This window comes from Microtus pennsylvanicus, chromosome 5, assembly GCF_037038515.1.
Source record: "Microtus pennsylvanicus isolate mMicPen1 chromosome 5, mMicPen1.hap1, whole genome shotgun sequence".
Lineage (NCBI taxonomy): Eukaryota > Metazoa > Chordata > Mammalia > Rodentia > Cricetidae > Microtus > Microtus pennsylvanicus.
This window is the reverse complement of record NC_134583.1, coordinates 22933196-22951134: the sequence shown is the minus strand read 5'-3', so window position 1 is coordinate 22951134 and position 17939 is coordinate 22933196. Positions and strand designations below refer to the sequence as shown.

At 45.6% G+C, this 17939-nt stretch overlaps 1 protein-coding gene across 3 annotated transcripts in view; it reads right to left on the bottom strand.

The window, feature by feature from the left end:
• Nucleotides 1–862: 862 nt before the first annotated feature.
• Adhfe1 (alcohol dehydrogenase iron containing 1) overlaps nt 863–17939 on the bottom strand; it is a 31774-nt gene continuing 14697 nt past the window's right edge. For all 3 annotated transcript variants that reach the window (XM_075971341.1, XM_075971339.1, XM_075971340.1), the window contains exons 9-14: nt 17719–17871; nt 16336–16434; nt 13827–13905; nt 13516–13612; nt 9493–9650; nt 863–1421 (exon numbers count right to left, since the gene is read on the bottom strand). In XM_075971341.1, the coding sequence (XP_075827456.1) occupies nt 1338–1421; nt 9493–9650; nt 13516–13612; nt 13827–13905; nt 16336–16434; nt 17719–17871 (670 nt within the window). In that variant the 3' untranslated portion in view covers nt 863–1337. The remainder of the gene's footprint in view (nt 1422–9492; nt 9651–13515; nt 13613–13826; nt 13906–16335; nt 16435–17718; nt 17872–17939) is intronic.

The window sequence follows — 17939 nt, the reverse complement described above, 5'->3', positions numbered from 1 at the left end:
TATTTGGGCATTTTTAAAGGGTGGTGGTGGCAATGGGAGAATCCCCACCTCTTGCTATGCTAAAAGCACTTTCATTAATTGACAGATTTTACTGAATATGTCTCAGATTGGCAAAGCTGCCCCATCCTCTGGCTCATTCGCAATGGCTTCTACTCTTCCTCCGCTATGCACTTTCTGCAATTTTAGCTAGACATGACCAACAAGATGGAGCTGGCATTTTGTTGGTATCATCTTATGTTTATCTTTGGATACTGAGTATAAAGCTCTTGTGTGTTTTATAGACATTATCTTTGTGTGTGTGTGTGTGTGCATGTGCGTGTGTGTATATGTGTCATGTGCTAAGCTTGCACTCTACCACTGAGTTATACCCTTAGCCCCTCCTCTTTGTGTGATGTATGTGGATGTACACGTGTGTAGCCGCTCACTGTACATGTGTATATTTGCACGTGGAAGACCAAGGTTGACACTGGTGCCTTCGTTTTGCTCTCCACCCCATTTTTTGAGACAGGGTCCCTTAGTGAACGGGGACTGGCTAGACAGTGGGCCCTGGGCATTGGCTCATCTCCACCTGCCACCTGAGTTGTACGAAGCTGTGACTGCCAGTTACCTGGATGCTGGGGAGTGGAGATTTGAACCCAAGAGCTGTAAAAACTGAAAGTATAAAACACTAAGTCCACGTTTTCTCATGATTTTCTATAGCCCCAATTTTATTTTTCCAATGGTGTCTTTTAATATTATGGTGCCTATCTTTTTTCTTTATATAGACACACTTATATGTAGTTGAAAAGGCAAGTCAGACTATACTAATATATAATTTTTGCCACTTATTTACTGCCAACATCTTTTATGAAACAGACACATATTTCCAAGAGATTTATTTCATCTTTATTAATAATACCATAGTCTTCTGCCATTTACCATATTAGTATGCATAAATGAATGTTTAGATTGCTTTAATTTTTATTACCCAAAAAGTACTATCAGAGACATCCTTATCATTTTTTTCTTTTGCACACTAATGTTAGTTTTTTTCAGAATAAATTTCTAGACATGCAGTGTCTGGACATAGGATATTTGTATGTTTGATAGACAGTTTCTGTCCATTTGGCACATGGACTGAGAGTCAGTGTGTTCAGCAGGGTTTGGTTTAGGAACGCTGACCCCTGGGGTGTGGCCCATGGGTTTTACATAATCCACGTCGAGGAGTCTCCTGAAGGATAAAGTCACGTCACATTCAAACCGGCAGCAGGTGGATTAAGTGTGGAGATAACGACAGAGGCGAGCCTGGCCCACTTCTGCTATCTGTTCACATGGTGATCATTTCACTGACGCGGTAATTAGTACAGTTTCATTGATGCTTCAAACAAGGCAGACAAGTCCTCTTCTGACTGGGCACGAGGCGCAAGCTTGGTGACCCTTTCCTGAGACAGTAAATAAAAGGAGTTATCTGGGGCTTGGAAGTGACAGTGTCAATGCTATGTGCTCATGGAAATTAGTTTGGTCATTAGAGACAATGACTAGATATTTTAAATATCCTATAGAAACAGCTTGGTGTAATCCAGCACTTGAGAGGCAGCGGCAGGGAGTCACGAATTCAAGGCCAGCCTGAGCTATATAGAAAGCGCCTGGCTAAAAACAGAATAAAAGCAAACAAACAAAGGATGATCAAAGAAACTCCCCGCCCCAGGTCCCAAGCCGTGTTCCTCGAATGGTTTGGGCTAATTCCCGGCTCAGGTTTCTCAAGAACTACTTCTTTCTCATAAGGCTTTGGAAAGCCTTCTGCTCAAATGTACAGAAATAAACCATCCTGCCCACTGATCGGACCGGACCTGCCAATGGCTCCTGCCAGCTGTCCCCAGACAGACAGTCTTGTCCCTGGTAACAGCAGTGCTGCTAAGAAAAATGTAACTGCAGGTCCTCGACTCAAGACCACTTCCTTCACACACCCAAAAGTACTTTCTGTAGAAGCGACCCTTTAGGCTATGCGCAACAAGGAATCTATTTTCCCCCTTATTAACCAAAGTTTCATATTTACTTTTCCCAGTCAGTTTAGTGATTTACTTCATTTCTCCAGTGGTCATTATGGGTGGAGTTGGTGATGTCAACAGCCTATGGCTATATGTTCTAGTGGCTCCAGGATCCTTCTGGGACAAGGGACTAACAAAAGATGGCTATCTGCTACCCAGATGAAATGAACACACACCACATCACACAGGCCCCATCGTCATGGGCCTTTGGCTCTATTTTTTGGTGATAAGCAGGTGTTTGGATGTATAACCCGCTAGCAGGTAAGCACAGGGGGACAAAGGCCTGGCTGTGTTTAGTGCTCTGATCTGGTACCCAACACAGTGCTCAACATACAGCAAATGTATTACCAACAGTTAGTTGCTGAGTTAATGAAGAAGGTGGGAAGAGGAGGCAGACTGCAGACTCTGCCCAGCTCTCCTATTTTCCTCAGTTCAGAAACGGCACTCAGTGAGTAGTAGTTCAGACAAGGAAAAATCTCAGGATGCATTTGTGTGCAGGATCCTTGATCCAAGTCTGCTGGACCCACCTTCAAGATGGATCATATCTGACACGCCAGTCCTCCCACCACCACCCTGACCTACAATGGGATGTTTCCATTTTTGCTCCACTATCGCCCCCTAGAGGCTATTCTCTTGACAGTAGCCAGCTCTCCTTTTGCCTCAGCAGAGACCTGGGTTTACAAGTTCTGGACAAATGTCCCTTTGGGATCAGAACAAAATCATGGGGTTGCCATGCAGCTCAGCTGGTAGAGTGCTGGCCTAGCAGGCGAGAACCCCCAGATTCTGTCTCCAGCACAACAAAAACTAGGTATGGTGGCTCCAACTGCTACTTCTTAACTCAGGAGATAAGAGCAGGTGTGTTAGAAAGTCAAGGCCACCCTCACTTACCCATCAAATCTGAGACCATCTTGGCTTACATGAGATACAGTCTCAGAAAAAGAAATCATGACGTGTGATGCCTCCTCAATCTGGCTCTGTCCTTCAACCTTCCCTCTCTCATTGGCTCATCCTCCCCCACTGCCCCCCCCCAGCTTCTTCCCTGCCCCCACTGGCTCCCTCCCTCCCTCTCCACTGGCTCACTCACCACCATTGTCTCGTCCCCCCTCTTTATCCCTCCCCACTGACTCACCCCCCCCAACACACACTGGCTCACTTACCCTATTTGTTTGCTTGAGACAGGCTCTTACGTAGCTCAGACTGCCTTTAAAGTCCCTCTTTAGCAGAGGCTTGCACTACCGATGCTTCTGCCCCTACTTCCCAAGTGCTGGGATTACAGGTGTGCACCACCACACCCAGATCCACCATCCCTTCTTTCCCTAGCTGCCATGTCTGGGCTGCCATGTCACGAAAGACACTTGACTGCCCTCACTGGAGTCCCCGCCACATGGTCCGCATGGGATTTCTCTCTATCTCATTACTTAGGCATTCCATCCCACCAGGGATCATCGTCTGGAAGTTCTTATATCTCAGGAGAATGGAGGCGAGCTCCAGGCATAAGCCCTAAAACCCCTGAAAGAAAACAAAACAAACCAAAAAACCTGAAAGAACACATCGTGGGAAATCCTGATGACACCAGGCTTGGCGTTTGATTCCATGGATGTGACAGCAACGACGCAGAAGACAGAAAAGAAAATAGAAACCTGGAATGGAGTAGATCAAAATATACGACTTCTGTATACCAAAAGACCGTAGCAAGACAACGAAACGACGACTCCCAAAATGGATAAATGCAAACAGTATATGTGATATATTAATGTCCAGAATATAAAAACTATTCTTAGAGTGCAACAGCAAAACACCAAAGGGAGCAACCCAAAAATCAGCCAAAGTCTTGAATAGATATTTCCCCAAAGAATAACACATAAATAGCCAATATGCCCAGGACAAGATGATCAGTGTTCTTAGCCTTTAGGGTGTGCAAATCTAATTCTCGCCAAGGCCCTGCTGCGCACCACTGGGCAATCATAAAAACAGTGGAAACTAACAAGTGCTGGAGAAGATGTCGGGAACTGGAGCTCTTTGTGTTGTTAATAGAAACGTAAATGGTGAGGCGCTATAGAATAGTTTCCCAGTGCACCAGGAAGCTAAAAACTGGACTGAAATTGGTAGCACCTGCTAGAAACCTCCTCACTCGGGAAGTGAAAGTGGGGATGATCAAGGCCAGTCTGGGTACCTAGTGAGATCCTGTCTCAAACAAACACCAATAAAATTACCATAGGAACAAACTGTATACTCATGGATACTTACTCCAAAAAACTGAAAGCAGGGATGCAAACGTAGGTGGTGGTTTGAATAAAAATGGCCTGTGTAGGCTCAGAGGGAGTGGCACTATTAGGAGGTGTGACTTTGTTGGAGGAGGTGTGTTACCAGGGTGCAGGCTTGGAGATCTCAGATGCTCAAGCCAGACCTTTGGATCCAGATGTAGAATTCTCAGCTCCCTCTCCAGCACCACGTCTGCCCATGTGCCACCATGTTCCCCGCCATAACAGTAGTGGACTGAACCTCTGAAACTGTAAGCCTGCCCCAGCTAAATGCTTTCCTTTATAAGAGTTGCCATGATCATGGTGTCTCTTTACAGCAACAAAACCCTAAGATAATATGCTTGCATTACCAGTGTTCAAAGCAGTGAGAAGGTGGAAACAACCCAAGGGCCCAATACAGGCATGGGATGGTATATCCACAAGATATGGTCTATCCACACAAGGAAATATTACTCATCCATAAACAGGAACAGAATTCCGACACATGCTACATTGGTCAACACATTAAGGTAAAATAAACCAGTCACAGAAAGACTGACAGTGTATGATTTCATGTATATGAGGTGCCTAACCTAGGCACTTTCGGAGACAGGAAAAAGATCTTAGGTTGCTAGGGGCTGTGAGAAAGGCAATAGGTCAGTTGTTCAGTGGATAGAGAGCTACTTGGGATGTTAAAAAAAGATCTGCAGTGGAAAGTGTTTTTTGTATAGCACTGTGGATATATTAAATACATTGAACTATACACATAAAAGTTATTAAAAATAAATTAATGTTAATTTACTATAATTAAAAATAAAAATGAGAAAGGAGGATGGATGACATCTTAGAGAAAGTGGGAAGAAATGCTGTTAACTATGGATGAGACAAAGGCAAAATTTTTATATTCTAGCAGATCTTATTAATAGTTATTTATCAATCTATCATTTATCCTTCTCTATCCTTCCTATCTATCTATCTATCTATCTATCTATCTATCTATCTATCCATCTGCTTGAATCTTTACCACCTATACCTATTTGCAATCAATCACCTATTTATTTATAATCAATGTACCTATCACCTACAAATAATCTATCTGCTTGCCTGTCTACCCATCTATCTGTCTGTTTGCCTGTCTGTCTAGTTTCTGGCAGGATAAAGAGCTGGCTTTCAGTTTGTGCTATGGCCAGAGACGATGGTGATGATGGCAACGGTTTCCACAACATTTTGTTATAACAAGGAAGAGCCCTCTGATGAGCTCAGAGTCTTTTGCCGGGACCTGTTCCTCTCTGGGGAGGCGGTTCTGGACTCTCAGGAGTGGCTTAACCACGCCTCTGCTAGCTCTCTCTTCACACTGCCAGCCCCAGTGATGGGGCAAATATGGCGAGAGACAAAGTGTTTGATCCTATGCCATATACAAGTCAAATGGCTTCAGAATGAAGAAGCGTTGAGCAACGTGCTATTATATACAGACACGAAGGCCAAAGAACAACTGATTAACCCGGGCACTGAAACGAAGACTCCACTTTCAGCACATTCATAAGATGACACCATTTCAGCTGGTCTGTCTACCGAGAGTGGGAATGCTCGCTTGGGCAGCCGCTGCTCCCCAGTAACGGAATGTTTTGGCTTGAAATGCCAATGTTTCTTTCCGGAGGCTTCAGAAATCGAATTCCGAAGATGAGTTTGCTCTTGCCCATCCCCTCTGCACGCAGGGCCGCCATTCGCTGCCACTAGCACAGGCTGTGTGTTTGGTTAAGAAAAATGGGCCTGCTCGCTCTTTCTAGAAAAAAACTGACCCCTGGCTGATGAACATAAAAGAGTCTTTTATCACACACGGACTCTATAAAACAAACTTTCTGGCAAGACTCCTTGCAGGGATCAGTACATCATACTTCCTTAAATCTGGTGGATATTAATGAGTGAAGACTGGTCCTCTGTACGTGTAGAATTCTGAGGTTGCCATGGCATTCCTGTAAGACACTCACTGCTGCCAAAAAACAAAACGAAACTCCCACAGCACTTCTTCATCTGCAGGTTATTTCTGTTCTAGTGAGGGATCTCTATGGCTGTGATAAAACAGTGACCAAAACCAACTCAGGGGAGGAAGGGGCTGATTTCACCTAACGGCTCCCCAGTTCACAGTCGAACAGGGGAGTCAGGGCAGGGACTCAAGGCAGGAACCTGGAGGCAGGAGCTGAAGCAGTGACCGCAGAGGAACGCTGTTTTCTGGCTTGCATTCATGCTGCCCAAACCAATAGCACGTGGGAGACTCTTAGGCATTCCCAAGTTTGGCTACCAGCTTGAGATGCAGCCTCCCCCACCCACCACCACCACAGCTTCTGTGTGCTGACCCCGCCCCGCCAGGAACTACTCCTCAGGCTATCTCTCAGGGACAGCCAATTCTTCAGCCCCAGCTGACCAGAATCAATTATCTCAGTAAAGCAAAGGTTTCATTTCAGTGGTGCTGGTCTATTGTTAATCACAGCTGATCAGAAACCACGGATTCTTAATTCAAAATACCAACCAAATGGGCCAATATTCTTTGAGGGGCTCTCAGTCTTCCCAGGCCTCCGACATCGGCAGCGCCTCTTTAACATTGCTTTCTCCCAGGCTCCCATAACAGCTTCTTAAACTCTGACCACCCGGTGGTCTTTTCAAGCCCAAACCTCCCAAATCCTTCCATAATTCTCCCATAACAATATGGTCATGCCCATCACCACAATACCACGCTCTCTGGTACCAATTTCTGGTTTTCGTTGCTGTGATAAACACCACAACCAAAAGCAACTTGGGGGAGGAAAGGGTTTGTTTGGTTTCTCGGTTTATAGTTTATCATCAAGAGAAGCCAAGGTGGAAGCTGAAGCGGAGAACAGTGGAGCGCTGCCTACTGGCCTGCTCTAGGGGGGCTTGTTCGGCTTTCTTTATTATATACAATGGGGACCACCTGCTCAGGGATAGCGCCACTCCCAGTGGGATGGGCCCCCACATCATCAAAAACATAAGCCCTTCAGACAGGAGCACAGGTCACTCTGATGGAGACCATTCTTCAGTTGGGATTTCCCCTTCCATGGGAATTCAAGTTTGATAAAGTTACAGAAACTAACTAGCATAATAATTCTTGGAAGTAAACAAATTCATATTCTTTTATTTTTTCTAAAATTATATTATTATTTATTACGTGTATATGTGTGCACCATGGCACATGTGTCAGAGGACAACCTGTGGCCTTCAGCTCCCTCTACCATGTGGGTCCTAGGAACTGACTCGGGAGGTCATTCAAGTCTAGCGGCAAGCACCTTTACCTGCTGAATCACCTCACTGGCCCTAAAAAGTTGTATCTGTGGCGCTGGCAAGATGGCTCAGAGGATAAGAGCACTGGCTGCTCTTCCAGAGGTCTTGAGTTCAATTCCCAGCAACCACATGGTGGCTCACAACCATCTGTAATGAGATCTGGTGCCCTCTTCTGGCCTGCAGGGATACATGCAGGCAGAATATTGTATATAGAATGAATAAATAAATCATGAACATAGTCCTGGGATAAACAGAAAATACAGCAACCCTGAGATAATGCTAGGAAGCCAGAAGTCACACTGAAACCATGGTGGCCCCTAGGTCTGTGGAATTCCTGAACACGTTTTCATGGCTGTCTTTGTTTTACTCAGTCTTAGGAAATACCTAGCTATAGTTACCACCACCAAGCCACTCACTCACCCAGACAGAGGCTTTAGAGAAGCTGCATGTTTGTTGGACATGTCTACTGGGCTGGGTGTAGCTGAGGACGGAGAAGCAAAGCAGAGCCCTGCCCTCATCAGTCATAGGCTTGGCTAGCATAGCTACAACGGCCTTACAATGTCTTACATTGTGGCTCAACAGGTTAAAGCGATGGATCTGTAGGTTGGCTCAGCACCTATGCTGTATCTCAAGACATTTGTGTTTCTCACTCATTTACATGGTTAGGTGCAACTGGATCCACTGGGTTTGAAGCTAAGTCAGGGAAACCAGTCGCCCATGGACAATCTCTCACCAGTATGCTGAGAAGTCAAGAAAGTGGGGGCAAGGAGCACCCAGTTGACTTTTCTTAAAAGTCTACCCACACAGGAATCTAAATTTATACCTAATGGTAATAATTGTAGGTAAAGGTTGTTCATCCAATTAGATGGGACGTGTTTCCCGTTTACCGAGGTTCCCTGCTTTCTGTTGCCTCAAATTGCTTTGTTCATCACTTCTGTGGGCATAGAAACTGTGAGCTCAAACTGTCCTAACATCTTCTATGAATGACGAGGTTCTCTATAGTCTGGATGGTGATATCAGGGCTGGGGAAGATGGGGCTGGTTTGAGTCCTAGCTTTCCTGGAAAGGATGTGGAAAAGGCACCGCTGCTTGTGGTCAGTAGGCTGCTGCATGCATAGATAGATATCCTAGCTGTTGGCTGCCCCAGAGCCAGGGAGGGACCTGTGAATGCTGAGTGCTGGACAAAAGAGCCCCATGGGTGATTCCTGCTTTCCTGCTTTTCCGTATTGACTGGGAGGACTCAGGGAGTGGCTGGGTGTGGCAAGCAAGGTATAGTCCATGGACTCAGTGCTCGTGGGTCTGAGCGCCCTACTTTATAGTACATGGCAATAGATGAGGATCTTGGTCCATTACGACCTGGAGTACTAGCTCCAGAGAGGTCAAAATAGAGATTACATCTTCATGTGGTTCTCGGGAGAGGGAGCTTTATATCGGTAATGATTCGACTTTATAAACATGAATAATTTAGTTTATATTCTTTAGCAAAGTTTAAATAAATGAAATAAGGTATAGAGGGACACAGATGTGTATGAAATAAACAATTTACCCGAATGACTCAAATGCAAACTTGCAATAATTCCAACTTAAGAGCTAAGCTTGCATTCTATGGAACAGTAGGGATTTGTGGTGATTTATCCTGGAAAATAACACCGGCGGTCCTTTTGGGATAGCTTTGCCCCGTTTTATGGGGAACTCCCGAAACTGCAGAAGTGTGGGAGGGAGAGGGGTTTCCATAGATCAAGTCAGTTTGGCAGTTTGCATCTTGGGTTTTCATAAAGGATCCTTTCAGTTTACCACATGAAGGAACAAACAGGCGCAGGGAGGGGCCAGGCTACTTTAGCACTACGGGTTCTCGAGCGGCTGTGGGGGCGTTGCAAGGTTCCCCTCCAGCTTTGTGCTCAGCATACATGAAGGCTACATTGTGAATCTTACCTGGGGCAGTGTCCCTTTCACCAAGGAAGGGATGTCATCCTTGGAGTAGCCAAGGGCACTGAGACCATCATCAACATTTAGGTCAAACAGGAATTGTCGGAGGGTATCTGCCAATACAGGCCCGGCGTCTTGGGTCCTGGCGGTGCGGATGTCAGCTCCTAGGAGAGAAGCACAGACCATGGGAAGGGAGGGAAGCAGCTTCCGGGTTCATCTCAGTCACAGTATCAGCTGAATATGTCAACTGTCCTTAGGGCCACCTCCAAACACCAAGGTCCAGGGCCCTGCTAGGCTTCCCTGAGATGTCTCTGTGGTCAGTGGTCAAGCCCACATTGGCAAGACCAGGCTGAGGAGCCAACTGCTCTTTAGACGAGCTGGCTGGGGTTCTCAGCTCTCACAGTTTTCAGGGGACTTCAGATTCCTCCCTGTCCACTCTGTGTGGGAGGGGAGCAGAGTGACCGAGCCAAGGAAGGAGATGCTGAAGAGAGGACAGGAAAGACAGCTGGTGCTAGGAGGTGGGGGTTGCACATGTGTAGGGGGGCACAGCTTATACGACTCTCAGGACTTGGTATTTACTGACCCCTAGAGGTGTGTGTGTGTGTTCAGTGTCTTCCAGCAGCAACAGAAGACACAAGGCTTTTGCAAATAGCTTGAGGCAAGGACAGAGAGCTACAAATGCCACACATTGACCACAGAAAAGGAAAGAAAAATATGATGACAAAACTGTTATGTGTGACTGAGAAAGAAGAAGTTTCTGCTTTATACCTAAAAATGTGACTTTTTTATTTTTTATTTTATTTTATGATTATTATTTTGTCTATGTTGCTAAAGGATAGGGGATGTTCCTCTCAGAAAATGTCTCAGTGCCAGCCATGCACATGAAGACTCGGAGAATGGCGCTTCCTGTGAAGATAACGACGTGAAGGTTGCCAAGGTTTGGAGACTTAATTTTAAGGACAGAAGCTTAATGATTCCTAGCGCAAACAATAACAGAGATGTCAGTGCAGCAGAGATCTGTTCTTAGGCAGGGACGTGTGAAACTTCCCAAGGGAAAGACGCAGGTTTCCCACCCCTTGCTTAGCACCTGCCCTGCTGCCTGTCTATCTAAGCGGAACACCTGCGCAGCCCACAAGCTAGCATTCAGCAAACGAGGGTAGCATCGGTCAATGCAGAAACGAAATGCCAGCAAAAGAGGAGCCTGCTCCTCACTGCGGCACACCGTAAGTCAGATTTCAGGCTCCTCCTTCTGTGAGGGTCAGCAGCGGCTTTAGTTCCAGGAAAAGGTAAACAGAACCAGATACAGGGCCAGATGGAGAGCCACACGATGAAAGGTAACCCAGGCCTGGCAAGATCCATCTGCAAAACCCAGCGGCAGCTGAGAGTGGATTAGGTGGGAGGCGTGACACAGGATATGGGGTTACGGGTTTATGATCCTGGGATAGCCGCCACCAAACACGTTGCACAGACTTCTGTGCTTTCCTGTGAAGCACTTTTTAGGGGAAAAGAAGGTGAAATGAAAGAAAATGAACTGGTCTAGCTAAGAAAAAAAAACAACAAGATTTTGTAGGGAATTAACATATTTAACTGGCAATATGGGCTAATACTAAAATTCCTAAGCAGTTAGAAGAACTCCTGTGTTTGTCTCCCAGTTTCGTTTAACTGACTCTGCCTTCTCCTGATGTCTGTGCTGCCTGGAGCAGGCCCTGAAAGTTCACTGAGGTTCCCCATCTACAGCAGATCTAGCCTACAGTTTGGACTCCCCCCTCCCCCAGCTTTAATTTTTACCATTCTCATATTTACAAAGGTCACAGCCATATCCCAGCACAGGGGCACATTTTCCCCCCTAAAGGGAAAAGGGCTACAGGCCCCTTGTAAATCTGCCAATGTGCTCACACAGGACACACTGCAAACTGAAGCCTGGGTTTGGCTCCAAGTCCTGGGTTTCTGACATTAGCATTCCCGGCACAGCACCTGGAGCTGTGGGGCACACAAAGGGCTGGTGTGAGAGGGAGGGCCAGGGCAGTGGCCCTGTGGGAGGAGGATGTCTGCGGTTGCTCCTGCCTCCTCGGGGATCATCTTTCCAACGGCTCAAGCTACAGGGGCATAATGAAGAATTGAGTTTTCGTTACAGCCTTTCTCTTTCCGCCCACCCTAAACATAAGTAATGGAATAAGATGTTCTACAAGTTAATCAAGTTCTCCAAGTCACCTAAAAAGACTCCTTGTTTCAGAAAAAAACCAAGATTTTTTTTTCTTCCTACTACGGCTAAACAGAATTATATTCTATCTCTATAAGAGTCAAAACACCCAGTGGGCATCTCACTAGAGAGATTACTTATTCAACAGTATGGCAAATAGGTTGCTCATTTGAAAGTGCTTTTGTTCCTTGTTTAGCTTCTCTGGGATTGGGAGTTCCTGCTGCTTCCTTAATTCATTTTATCAGTGATTCGGCATAGCAAAAGTCTATGAAGTCATTACTTTGCGTGCCTTCTTTGGGGGTGAAAGCTGAGCAAGTATAGGTTCCATTTCATTACAGATCCTAAGAAGCATAAAATTATGGTATTTAAAATGCTGTCCAGGGCTTGGGATGGGGGTGGTGGGGTGGGGGTAAGGGGAGATGGGGAGAGAGAAGTGAGAAGGGGAGGATGGGGAGAGCTTGGGGGAATGGGAGAGTTGGGATGGAGGAAGAGTGGATATATGGGAGCAGGGATGTATATATCTTAATTAAGGGAGCCATTTTAGGGATGGCAAGAGACTGGATTCTAGAGGGGTTCCCAGGTGTCCAAGGAGATGTCCCCAGCTTGTTCCTTGGGCAGCAGAGGAGAGGGAACCTGAAATGGCCCTATCCTATAGCCATACTGATGAATATCTTGCATATCACCATAGAACCTTCATCTGGTGATGGATGGAGATAGAGACAGAGACCCACACTGGAGCACTGGACTGAGCTCCCAAGGTCCAAATGAGGAGCAGAAGGAGGGAGAACATAAGCAAGGAAGTCAGGACCGTGAGGGGTGCGCCCACCCACTGTGACGGTAGGGGCTGATCTAATGGGAACTCACCAAGGCCAGCTAGACTGGGACTGATGGAGCATGTGATCAAACTGGACTCTCTGAATGTGGCTGACAAGGAGGGCTGACTGAGAAGCCAAGGACAATGGCACTGGGTTTTGATCCTACTGCATGTACTGGCTTTGTGGGAGCCTAGCCTGTTTGCCTTCCTAGACCTGGATGGAGTGGGGGAGGACCTTGAACTTCCCACTGGGCAGGAAACCCTGACTGTTCTTTGCATTGGAGAGGGAGGGAGAGGAGGAATGGGGGAAGGGGGAGGGAAATGGGAAGAGGGGAGGAGGTGAAAATTTTTAATAATAATAATATAAAAAAATGCTGCCCAGGACTTCAGGCAAATTGTTGATGTTTTATCACTGAGCTACACCAAAACAACAGCTTTTGTTACTGTTCCTGGGAATCACTCTGTTGTGGAGCATTTGTTTAACTATGCAGAGATGTGTTGTATTTATGCAGAGATGTGTTGTATTTAACTATGCAGAGATGTGTTGTATTTAACTATGCAGAGATGTGTTGCATTTGTTCACATTGCGGAATATTCGTTTAACTATGTAAAGATGTGTGGCTGTTTTACCTTGCCTGTCTAGGACACCTGATTGGTCCAATTAAAAGCTGAAAGGCCAATAGTGAGAAAGGAGGTATAAGTGGAACTTCTGGGCAGGGAGAGTAAGTAGGAGGAGGAATTTAGGCTTGAGGAAGAAAGAAGATGCCAGAGCCCCAGCCAGTCAGACATGGAGGAAGCAGGAAGTAGGGCACAGAGGATAAATAAAAGGTGAAAAGCCCCGAGGCCAATGCAGAAGAATAAAAACAGGTTAAGTTAAAAGAACAAGTGGGACAAGCCTAAGCTAAGGCTGAGCATTCATAATTAATAATAAGTCTCCCTCCATGTCTTTGGTGGGTCAAGGACAATGCCAACATTCCATCTTGGAGGCCACAGATTTGTGAGTGATGGTTCATACCTAGTATTTCTGCCGTCTCCAGATGCCGCTCTGGAAACATCTGGGCAGTGAAGGTGAACACTGCTGGAGATGTGAGCACCACAGAGAGGCCGTGGGGCTGGGGAGAGACGGATAGAAAAGCTTTCTTCCTTAGTACATGACTAGAGTACTCAGAACAGCCGAGACCTCGCAGCGTGGGCTGGGGTGCAGCTTAGCTTAGCGATACAGTTCTTGCCAGTATGATAAGGTCCTGAATTCCATCCCCAGCCCCGCCCCCACTAAAGATATACTTATAAGATTTAGTTGAGTAATTTATTATTAAATATTTTTACCACCAGAGGGTGATCCACATTGTATTCCTTGGCTTTATATGTCTTCACTAAACCTGAAATTGGGTAAGACATGCCATGGCTGGAAAAGAAAAAAAATCTGTTGACACACAGATGCCAGAAATCAACAACACAGACATTGTTGTGGGAGTGCCCTCTTGTCTCTGGACAGTATGGTTACCTACGTGATGTATTCTACAGGATGCATTTTTCAGATGCCTGGATGAACCGTGATGCTCTCCAACTTTAGGGTATTCGTTCACAAAAACCTCTGAGATGGTCAGACCCCAGTGATAAGGGAGTCCTATGTGCTGCCCAAAAGGCAAACTGGACCCGCTAGTGACCCATTCTGCAAATAACAGACTGTTTCAAGTGTTGCATACCAATGGCGCTGAATTATAAACTCTAGCTGACAAAGCTCGGTTATCCGGGTCTACTGAACTGACTTTCTCAGACCTCTGATGTGAGCTAAATAGAAAGCTCCTGCTTCTCCGAGTGACTGGATAACTTCAGAACGTACTTGACTCTCTTGGAAGCAGAGTATGCTCTCAAGAAGTGTTAGGGCTCATGGAGCTTTCAAAGGCAGCTGTATAGCGATACTTGAAATTTTCAATGGTTTTTAATAGTTGTCTATATTCTTTGTACACAATAAGAATTATTCATACTATCTTTCCTTCTAGCCATTTTATGCATATATTTAATTTGTGATCATATTGGACATATTTGTTTCTGGATTTTTTCCTTTATTTTTTATTTTGTGTGTTTTGCCTGCATGTGTATCTATGTACCCCATGCCTGCAGTGCCCTTGGAGGCCAGAAGACACATTGGATCATCCGCAACTGGAGTTACATGTGGCGGTAAACAGTCAAAGGGTTGCTGAGAACCCAACCTAGGCCATTTGAAAGGGCAGCTGTTGATCTCCAAACCGCCGAGCCTCTCCCCAGGACCTGCGCACCTGTGCATATAATTTTGTACATTGCTTTTGTTGCCTAATATTTTGTTTGTTTGTTCTAAGACAGTCTCATGTAGCCCAGGCTGATTTTGACCTGTCTGTGTAGCTGAGGATGACTTTAAAGCCCTCATCCTCCTGCCTATACCTCGTAAGGGCTAGGATCGCAGGTACGAGCCCCTGTGCCTGGTGTTATATGCTGTTCTTTGCATTTTCTTGTATAAATCTGCTTTAAATACTATATTCCTAATGACTTTATTTTATTAAGTACTATACATGCATCCAAAATGTTCAATTATAAATTACACTTAGGTGAACATCTTTATAAGGAAATCCATTGTACAGATCATGGATATTTATTAAGGCTAGATCCTTAAGAGTGAAACAGTGGGCCAAGGGAGGTAAACATTTTCAGGCTCTAGTACATTTTGTATACTTGCTTTGGGTGTAATAAATTCCTGCTTCTACGCCACAGAGCTTGATGCTCACCACTGCCTTGCACCAGCAAAGCCCTGCTCAATTCTTAACGTTCTCTGTTTATGATTTTAAAGTACTTTACCGATAACATTTCAGTCAAAGATTAATTTGGGACTATTAACCAAGATCCTGATTGCTCCCTCTCTCTTTTATGGGACAATCCCGCATTTGAGATTTTACAAATTGCAATACATAGCAAGATACAGAGACGCAAGAGCCCTCATACGATGCTGGTGTGAATGAAAAATGGTATAGGCACTAAAAAATTAATAAAAAATTTCCATTGACCCAGAAATTCCATTTATTTGTGTCAAGTAAGAGAAATAAAAATGTGCACACAAAACTTGTACAGTATATTATTTTTAGCAACAAATTTCCACCAGCTGATAACAGGTCAAATAAAATGTGGTATCTCAGCCAGACAGCAGTGGCGCACACCTTTAATCCTAGCAATCAGGAGGCAGAGGCAGGCGGATCTCTGCGAGTTCGAGGCCAGCCTGGTTTACAGAGTGAGTCCCAGGACAGGACAGACAAGGCTGTTACATAGAGAAACATTATCTTGGAAAAGAAAAAGAAAAGTTGTGTCTCCATATAATAGACTAGCATTTGACTGTAAAAAAGAAGTGGTTCTAAGAGCATCCAAATAAAGCATGGCAGATGCAAAGGACCAGGTGCTTTTACGCCTTTGACGTGCCCCAACTGGGAAATTCCAGAGAAGGGAAGTTGCTCAGTGGTGTCTAGGCATCAAGGGAAGTGTTGGCTTTGGTGAGCTGAGGATGTGGGATTTTCTTACGAGGCTAATAAAATGTTCTAAAACTAAAGGGTGCAGGACTCCGTGCACAGATTAAAAGCCATTGACTTACATACGCTTTAAACGAGCAGACTGTATAGCATATGAATTTAAAGCTGTCATAGGAAACCCATGACCTAATGAACTGAATTCAAATTAAGAAAATATTTGGGGAAACCTCAGATTTCTTCCTTGTACAGCATATTTAAAATTTGTCCCTTGTCCTGAACTATTAGATATTAAAATTTAGAAAACAGTACCTTGAGTTAAGAGAATAAATTGTGTGTTCGCTTACCACAAATGAACACCAGCGTTGCCAAAGCCGATGCCAGCGAAAGCGCTTGCCAAGTGCATACTAGACCTCGCTTCCAGATCCTCGGGGTTCCTGACAGCCCTGTTGGGTTACAGAAATACGGAGTGACGCCCCAACATTGCCATTGTCTTCTGAATAAAGAGCTGCCTCAGGGAAAGGCAAGATGCGGGAGGAAAATTAGGCAGGTTACTCAAACAACTGCCTGTCTTCTCAATGAAAACCGAAGCAAACATATTTTTCTCATCAGCGGTCTCACCAAGGACATAATAAACACACTGTCAGTCGCTCAGCTGACGGGAAGGGGCTGGGACCAGAGCCCCGACCTTGCACTGTGTGTGTGCTCTAGGGAGGTGACCTGGGACTCCCTCTTCGTCATCGGCCAATGATCCTGACAGTTGTGACCAGACTCAGAGTGTACACTTTCAGAGGGCACCAGGAGCCCTGTCACCCTAGGCTACCTGCAGGCCAAGCCAGCCTAGACATCTTTCTGTCTGTGACACTGATCCAGATTGAACTGTGTGTTCTTGCTGTTTCGGGAGTCTGTTCCCATTTGCTCTTTCATAAACAGTGGCTGTAAATACGTATACTTATATATTTGTATTCTTTAAAAAAATGAAAGGATTAGTCAACTTTTAAAATATTTCGTTTAAACTTTTGTTTTTAGATACGAGGTCTTGTTACATTGCCCAGGCTAGTCTCGCGTTCCGATGCTTGAGGGACCCCCTGCCTCAGTTTCCCCAGTCATCGGGACTCCGGGTGCTGCTACCACACCCAGCTTGTACTTGTGTTCTTAAATCTTTTAAACCTCCCAGGAATCCTTTGACATTTCCTGTCTTTTCTGTCTCCTGAGTAGCTACATTTTTTTTCCTTCACTTTAATTCACGTGAGTTTTCTCCATGGGTGGCTCCTGCGTTCTCCATGGTTCTCATTCCTGCTCATTCACCCCAGCTTCACCGCGGGAGCTGTTGTTCTGAAAGAGTTTTGCTTCGTAGCCCTGGCTGGTTTAGTACTCACTGCGTAGCACAGCCTGACCTCAAACTCGTGGCAATCCTCCTGCATCAGGCTCGGCCAAGTTCTTGAGTTACAGGTGTGTACTGCCATATCCGGCTAGTTTGGGGGCTTTGGTGAGCAAACCTCTCTTTATTTCATCTGTCTTCTTTACATTCTAGGAGCTTCAGTTGTTCTGAAACTGGTGCCTATTTGGACTGACAGGTCTAATTTTCGCCTTCCTGACCTCGGATCCCTTCAGAAGTCACTGCTGACTGCGCTGGCGAGCCGACGATGTCACTATGTCAGCTCACTGTGTCGGCATCAGGCATGCCAGGTGTCACCAGAGAGCAGCTCTTTCTCCCCAGGGTGACATACCTCTTCAGATACTTGGCAACAATCCGCAGTGCGTGGACTGCCCAGATGTCGCTGATTGGGTTGCTGCCCTGGTAGGCTGGCCGTTGGATGGGGTTGGAAGGGCAGGGGCTCCGCATGTTGTAGGGAATGGCCGTGTACGACTCCAGAGCATGGCTGCAGAGAAACGTAAACATAGAACAGGCATTGCCTTCCTCCTCACCCTTCATCCCTTGAAAGCTTAT